Source organism: Aptenodytes forsteri, unplaced genomic scaffold (genome assembly GCF_000699145.1).
Source record: "Aptenodytes forsteri isolate BGI_AS27 unplaced genomic scaffold, ASM69914v1 Scaffold31, whole genome shotgun sequence".
In the NCBI taxonomy this organism is placed as follows: domain Eukaryota; kingdom Metazoa; phylum Chordata; class Aves; order Sphenisciformes; family Spheniscidae; genus Aptenodytes; species Aptenodytes forsteri.
Window position 1 is genome coordinate 662,732 of NW_008794713.1, and position 8,050 is coordinate 670,781.

Genomic DNA, 8,050 nt, shown 5'->3' on the forward strand with positions numbered 1-8,050 from the left:
AAGACGGTATTTGCCCCTAGGGTGCAAAGATAAACCCCTTTACTGTCAACCAGGTTCTCTCAAAGAGCTTGTATGTTGTATCTTTCACAAAAACAGCCTGCCTGTCTCCCCCTACTTTGCACAAAACCTTATTTTTTTGTGTGGTGGTTTGGGTTTTGGGTTTTTTTTTTTGGTGCTTCTATGTGTCTGAACACTTTCAGTGTGGAAAAGCAAGAGGTGTGGGTAAAGGGAATTGGAGAAAGGAGTGCTCACCAAATACGCAGTAGAAAAGGGGAGGAAAACTACAAATCAGTACAGTGAAAAGTAAGATTAGCAGAAACAGTTAGTTAGTTCCTGCCTAACTCATTGACTTAAAAACAGTAGGATACGTTTTTAATTTGTAGTCATGAAGGATGCATTTGTTCCATTCTGAAATCTCCCCTGCCGCTTGGTTGTGACTGGTGTATAAGAGAAAAGGTGAATTCTTAGTAGTGGTTTGGTTGCATTTGATGATTGCCAGGCATTAAGTTATAGCTGAAATATTTTGACTCGTTAACATGCTTTACAAACAAAGATTATTTCAGTGCTTTTCTCTGATTAAAAATGGCAAAAATTCTAAATTCTGAGGATCGTAAAGTTGTTTTTTTTCCCTAAAGATCCCTTTTATAGGCATGAATTCTCATTGCTGTATATTTCTGCATCATTAGTTTTGTTTAGCAAAATTTTACCAATTTAATTGGTAAAACCAAAATTCTTATGCTTTTGTACCTCATTTCGGACTATGTGTGAAGTCTAATGAGTGATCTCTTGGTATTAGTGAAATATTTGAATAACTGCCTTTTATCCTTGAAGAAAGATCAACTCACATTTCTTGGTTTTTTGGTTTTTTTTCTTTTCTAGCCTCACTAACAGCACCAAAACTTCCCCAAAACAATTCCCCGGGCAGTGCAGTTGAATAAACACTTTCAAAACTTCCCCAAAACAATTTCCCGGGCAGTGCAGTTGAATAAACACTTTATATGCCAGGAAAGCTGCAAAACCATCCTTATTAAGGGAGCTTTGCCACTTTGCTTTTCAGATATATAAGTGCATGCTTCGGAGAGTTAACTTAACTGTGGTTTGAATTACAAGGTCTACTTACTGTTTGTTGGCTTCTTTTCTGGAAGTGGGCAGAAAGCACCTCGAGGGTATATAGTTGAGAGAAGCTGTAGTTTAGCTGCTGAAATCAAACCTTTTTGATTTTTACAGCATTGGTGTTCATTTCTACAGTTAAGAGCTGTTAGTCCTTTTCTGGTACCTTTGGGTATGTGTGGTACGCAATTCACTCTCCTCTTGGAAAATCGTTCCGTATAGTCGCCATGCGTATTTCTAGCAGCAGGAAAACTTAATCAGTACAACGATTCTGATTTTTAGATGCATTGGGGAACCAGGTGACATTGTTTCTTTAAGCGTACGTTTTTATTTGGAACATTTCTTTCCTGTCCCGAAGTGCTACGTGGTTGTTTACTGATGGACAGAAATAACATCTCTTACGTCATGAAGATTCTGCAGTCGTTGGGATGTGATGAAACCTGGTACAGGCTTAGCGAAGCCGAGGTGTGAGGATTAAAGCAGTACATGCAAGCACTTGCTCAGATCAGCTGGGACCTATTTGATCTCCTGTCTTTGGTTTGTCTTTTGGTTTGACTACCTCCCTTTCAGTGGGCGTAGAGATGTTTTGAGATCTTTTGTGTGTCGCGTGGGAAATAGGAACATCTTGTATTTGGGAATAGGCTAGGACAGGGCACTGAGACTGTGACAGAAATAGGCTAGTGAGTTGCAAAAGCTGATTTGCTGGGAGCAGAAAGTTGAGGATCTTAAAGATGGCAAAAGAGGCAGGGCTTCTGGTTTACTGCAGCTTTCCCTGCTCTAGTAAAGCAGGGTGAAACACATGAAACAAGTATTTCCCATCAACAAACCTGAGGGCTGTGCACCTGCTTTAGACCACTAACTCTGGCATGCTTTAGGCTACTATCTCTGATCCCGCACACGAATATACATCTGCAAGGTGTAACGTAGGGTTTTTTAGGCTGTTCTTTATTTGTGGATGCGGTATCTGTTCGTAAGTTTTGTGTAGGTAAGTGTTGTGTGTGATCCTTAGTCCACAAAGCATTTGATGCTTAGGTATAAATACTATGGTGACATGAATGAGTAGACGGAATTCAAGTATATTGTGTGGACAGTAAAATTCAACTATTGGAGCTGAACAATACCTACAGTTAATATATCTTCTGTGTCTTCTGTTGCGTGGAGAATTATATATATATTGCAGTAGTCTCATAACTGTGTGGGAAGCTTTATGTTAGGATTTTGTGGGACGTTTTAATGTCTCACAGGTGAAAGATGGTCTGAAACCTACAGTTCTTGGATGCAAATAGGAATCAGCCAAAAACCTCAGTGCAGCAGCTTTGCATCTCATATCTTCTCATCTTTACAGTGATACTGTCTGCTTTGCTTGAAAGGAAAACAATGTCCGTTTGTTTTAGTTCATAAAGCAGCAACCTCTAAAAGTAACCAAAGTGCTGTTATATATGGAAATGAAATTTTGTTAGGTTTTCAAATGTATACCATCACTTCTTAATTTATTTTCATATGGTTGTGTTAAAGACCCAACCTAGAGACCAGATCTCAGATGGCATGGTAAAATTGTCTGCATGACCATCTCCAATTCTTACACTTTAAAGTACTCATTTAAAAAAAAAAGTATATATAATTATATTATTCAGGGTGTCTGCGGACTTAGCCAGCCAATCATGGCGAGGATAGTTTTGGAAGAGGGAGCTGGCTATACTGGACGGATTAGCAAAATGTCAGCATTGGCACTTAAGTTGTGAGACTAGTAGGAGATTTAATACTTAATGGAACTATAATTACTTGTCTAAAATTATTTAAATAGGAGGCTTAGAGAGCGTGACAATTTTTTTCTGCAAGTTCAACAGTACACATACTGTACCTTGAGTTATGAGCTCAGACACAGCATGTATGTATTGCTGAATGGCTTTTAACTTGAAGAGGAAAAATGATGTTCTTGTAAACGTTGTTAATAATTAATATTAAAATCTTTTAGAAGGGACAGTAAACTCGGGATTTATATCTACCCCTAGCTGTTTGAGGTTGGAATGAGTCCTGATGTGCAAAACAAACTCCCTTGTGTTTGCTCTGAAGCGTCTGCTTCTGCATCATGGAGCCAAGTTCTGGGACTAAACAGATGTTGGGTTTAATAGAGCATGACAGTTGTAGACCAGGCTATGATTCTCTAGGGGTGTTCCCAGCTTATTTAGAAAGAAAGAGTTGTTGTTGGTAGAGGTAATAATACTGTATTAAACCAAATGACTAGCTAATAAATTGTGTCTGTATTTTTTTGAGCAAATAATTAGATTAATTGCTTTTCAAGAGAAGACAACTTCTTTTTTTAATGAACCATGCATTTATTTAGTGTATTTCAAGAAAAAAATTTTTAGATTTCATTGGTAATTTACTGCTGGGGTTAGGACTGACTTTTCTGTAGTGCAAGGGGATTTCCTACTATTTGGTGTTTCTTCTGGCTATCCCACTTCAGCATGTGAGGAAGCAGAATCTGTTTAACCTTGTGTTCAGAAGTGACTTTGGGATCCCCTGGAGCTGCCTTTCTGTGCAGCGGGGGCTGTTATGAAAGTCAAGTTTAGGGCAAATCATGTGTAAGTGAGGATTAGGTACTATTTAAAAAATACTGTGGTAATTGTGTTCCAAATACTGACCAACCTTTTATGTCATCTAAAGACTTGAACCTCTACTGCCTTAACCAGCATACAGTGTTAGAGAGACAGCAGTAGTGCCTCTTAATCAAAAGCAATTTGCAAATTTAAGTGGTTACATGTTTTATTTGAGTGATCTTTTCAGCTAAAGGCAGCTGTTTCTAAAAGAAACATGTCTGCTGCGTAATGGCATGTTTGAAAATGATTTAAGGTGGTGACTGGAATTTAATACTATTTAATAGCATCTGTCTTGGAAATGTGTTGGAGATCATGGATGGCATGTAACCATCGAAGTTAAAGCATTGGGGTTAATCTGTTACCGTTGTTAAAATGCCAGGAAATTAAATGTTCTTTTTTTTCTTAATTTTAAATTATTTTTAGACATTCGTCCTGTAGGATATTCATGAACTCTGAAGGAAAGACTTGTTTCCTCTGTCACCTGATGGCTGGAGTTGCTCAGAAACGTCTTTCTTATTTAAAGCTGGGCCTATGGCTGTTCAGGTTGCAGGGGCTGAAGGTGCTCAGGCTGCATCATAAAGTCATCGCAGAGCACTTCAGCAAGTTTTGAGATAACACAAGTTCCTGATGGAAGGATTTAGCTTTGTTACATCTGTTGTATGTTGTTTATAAGTATGGTCGTCTACAGTGAGTATCAGTAGAACTTGCTGAGATTTTTACTTTAGAGGAGCATAGTGAATGTAACGTTCTTAGGAGAGGAAAAAAAACTCCTGGGGTATAATAGAGAGAGAAAAATGTGCATGTTTATTTGATTGCTCTAAGATTTGTTGGCTCACAAATGAGTAGAAGGCAAAGCTCGCCAAGTCCACATATCTACTAACTAGCTCTACAAGGATTTAGAGCTCAAGCTAGCAATTGGATTCTTTTGACAGATCTCAATGGCTTGATGTTTATTTCATTTAGAGGGGGAAAAAAAATCGGCTAGTACCTTATTTTTCTGTCACTTTGAGGAAGCGCTGAGGAATAAAAAAATGTTCTCTGCAGTTTGGAAGAAGCCAGATGGGTGCTAGGGCACAGGGAGAGCTCACAAGGGATTCTAGCCAGCAACTCGCCCTGTTGCTCGAGAGTGTGGCTTTGGCCACAGAAGTGGGCATGTTCTTGGGCAATGTGAATTTGATGCTGACTCTGAAAATAGACAATAAATATTTTGCTAAAACTTGCTTTTAAAGCACTGTTTACTTTGGAGGATTTGTTTTAATGGAATTTAATCTACTGGGATACTGCAGGAAATCTGGAAAGTATGCAGCCTCTTTTCAAGAACTAGCTTGCAACCTGCTCCCATCGCTGTCCTATTGCTGGGAAATGGGTTAAATGGGGGGCTTTGGGAGCCGCAGCAAGCTGTGAGACTAGCTTGTGAAATAGAGAATAAAGTGGAGTTACTCACCTTAGGAGGATGGGCTAAGGATTTAGGGCACGGTCAGAGCGCTGGCACGGGGAACTCAAGAGTTATAGGTTAAGGTGGTGGAATTTGAAGGCAGGGCTCCAGCTACCTCTTGTTTATCTTCTCCCTTAGGTGTTCATCTTGGAGCAAGCGAGCTGCTCCTTACGTGAGCTGGAAGGCACGAGCAGGGGACGGGAACTTGAGGCAGACACGGGCTTGAACTGTCTGTACTCCAAGAAATAAAGGTTTAAATATATGACCTTTAAGTCATTTAAAGGTGCAGGCAAGGGACTCGAGCCAAAATACGGGTCCAGGGCCAAGAGCATTGGTTTTGGCTTCTGCAGTAGTTGGGCATGTGCAAACCAGGGGCTGCAGAGCTGAGATGTCCATGTACAAGCTGAACCTTGATTCTTCTACTTCGAAGAATGATCCAGGATTCTCGTACATTATGCAAACTGGTTTCTCTTCTACTTTATTCTCTAGCTTTGGTATTCATTGGCTTGATTTCAAAGGTAGTGTACACTGGGTCTTGGGCTTTTTTCTTTGAAGCAGCAAAATTTGTATTCAAGTAAGATGCATTTCATTCTGTTCTGTGAGTAAACGTTCAACCAAAGTTCTGGAAATCCTCTTAAACTAATTACATTTTATAATCCTTTAATGCTTCTCCACAGAATTCCCTGGCACACGCTTCCATTTTCACTCCTAGGCCACTTTTAAATTTCTCTTCCTGCAGGTAGTCCTCATGACAAAAATGGCTTCTGCAAATGCTATAGACAGTGTCTTCAGAGCTTTTTGCTAAATGTTGAATGCTAAATATAGAGGTTATAAGGTTATTGTATCTCTCCCCCCTTTGATCAGATGTAAAGGGAGGTGGTAGAAACCAACCTGCCTCATAAAAACAGAGCTCCATGGGTGCATGATGGCAGAGCTACAGCGGTGCAGTTGTTACAAGAGCAGATGTACTGAGTCAGTGTCAAGTTTTGTCTCGCTGTATTCTGTCTTCTAGAGCAGCAAATAGTGATGGTGGAGGATGGAGTACTGGAATGGAGGGAAGGAGTGTGGAGTGGTATTTTCCCAACCTATAGTGTCCCCTACGAATAAAATTTAGAAAGTAGTAAACATTTTCCTCATTTTTGTAGGATCTCACCTTTTAAAGACCTCTTTATTACTTAATAGTATCCTATATTCTACTCTCTGTCTGTGCTGGCATTTCGTTGTTTCTGAAATATTTGGGTACTGTGCACTCGCTCTAAATCTCGAATGTAAGTTCTTCAGATAGCCTCCATGATGGCTGCGAACACTGCAGCTTTTCGTTGCATCTCTTCCTTTCTTTTTAGTAAGTTTTCCTCATTTTTATACTGTTCTTTATTAATGTTAACTGCTACTAGAACAGTCTTTTCTGGAAGTAACTGCTTCTGCAAAGATGACGAGTCTATAAGAATCGGTGCTGGAGCGATTCTTGAAACAGATGCTATATCTTTGTCGAGACCAAGGGAAGAGCTGCTGCTGAGTAGTAGCTTGCATCTTCTAATATAGCTGTCCCTGTTCTTAAGTCTTATGCCAGCTCAGGAGTGAGTATTTAGGTTACACAGTAATACACTGCACAGTGCTTTTATCTTGATGGGGGTGCTTTTTTTTTAATATCGACTTTTGAGCCTATTAGTTACAGTTATTTCTTCTCAAAAGATGGAAGGTTATTGAAGCTGATGTCCTGGAAAGATGTAAGATGCTTAGGAGCATCCCTGGCACATAGTTAATAGCATCGTGGTGTTTTTTTCTTTAATTACATTGTTTATAAAGGTGAGAAGCACTGGTAAGCAGCATGGAGAATTGAAACCTTCTCATTCTTTACACAGATCAAGTACAACACAGCTAGTAACGAAAGTTGGAGTGCATCTCTACCAAGTTCTGCAGTGTTGCTTCAAAAAGCAGTCGTGTTTCTGATGTGTTCATTTTTTAGTTTCCCCCCCGGGTTGACTGGAACCAACCACATTATTTTACAAAGATCAGGAGGTTCCTGTACGGTCAGTGGTACCTTTCCTCGCTTGATGCGGGTTATCTGTGCAGCAGTGACAGCAGCTGTGCTTGCTCTGGCAAGGCGGGGGCTTTCGAGGTGTTGAACATTGATGGCACGCAGGAATTAGCTGCATGGTGGACTCCCTTTCTTGACAATAGGAGTCGCTTGCCTAGCTATCTATGCATAATCAGTTGGAAAACATATTTTTGAATAGCTTGTCAACTTAACACCCCTGTTTAAATTGTCAATTCCCTGCAGTTTTCCCCACTGGTAGCAGCCTTGGTATTGATACAACTGTGACACGCTGAGTGTAATTTATGAAAATCCAAGTGAGATGATGACTGCAGTATATAGCACAGTAACTTTTAACTTCCTTGGATGAAGATGTTATTGTCCTAAGTTTGTTGAAAGAAAATCTTTTTAATGCCTTCCTATGTGCCTGTTTTCTACATTTCAGTAGTTGTTCAAGGTAGTGAACTAAAGCTTTACTGATAGCTAATTTAGGATTTGTATATTCCTTATTTGTACAAAAGACTTTAAGTGTTTCTCTTTTCTTTTTTTTTCCCCCCGCCTTGAAGAAATGAAAATTTAGAAAGGAATTTGCTGAATAAAGAAGATGGGAGCAAATAGCAGCAGCATCAGCGAGCTTCCAGAAAATGAGTACTTAAAAAAATTATCAGGAGCAGAGCCCATCTCTGAGAATGACCCGTTCTGGAATCAGCTGCTGTCTTTTAGCTTTACCACTCCAACAAACAGGTAAGATGGTGCTTGTTGAAGAACTAAACCTTGATAATATATTTATAGAGATGTTAAGTCTGAAAGCAAATGATGAAATTTTTTTTTTTTTTTTTTTTTTTTTTTTTTTAAACAACCCCGACCCCA

General features: G+C 39.4%; 1 protein-coding gene across 1 annotated transcript in view; it reads left to right on the forward strand.

The window, feature by feature from the left end:
* Positions 1-5,375: 5,375 nt before the first annotated feature.
* DYM (dymeclin) overlaps positions 5,376-8,050 on the forward strand; it is a 218,972-nt gene continuing 216,297 nt past the window's right edge. Inside the window, exons 1-2 of the mRNA XM_009273826.2 lie at positions 5,376-5,396; positions 7,747-7,924. Of these exons, the coding sequence (XP_009272101.1) occupies positions 7,785-7,924 (140 nt within the window). The 5' untranslated portion in view covers positions 5,376-5,396; positions 7,747-7,784. The remainder of the gene's footprint in view (positions 5,397-7,746; positions 7,925-8,050) is intronic.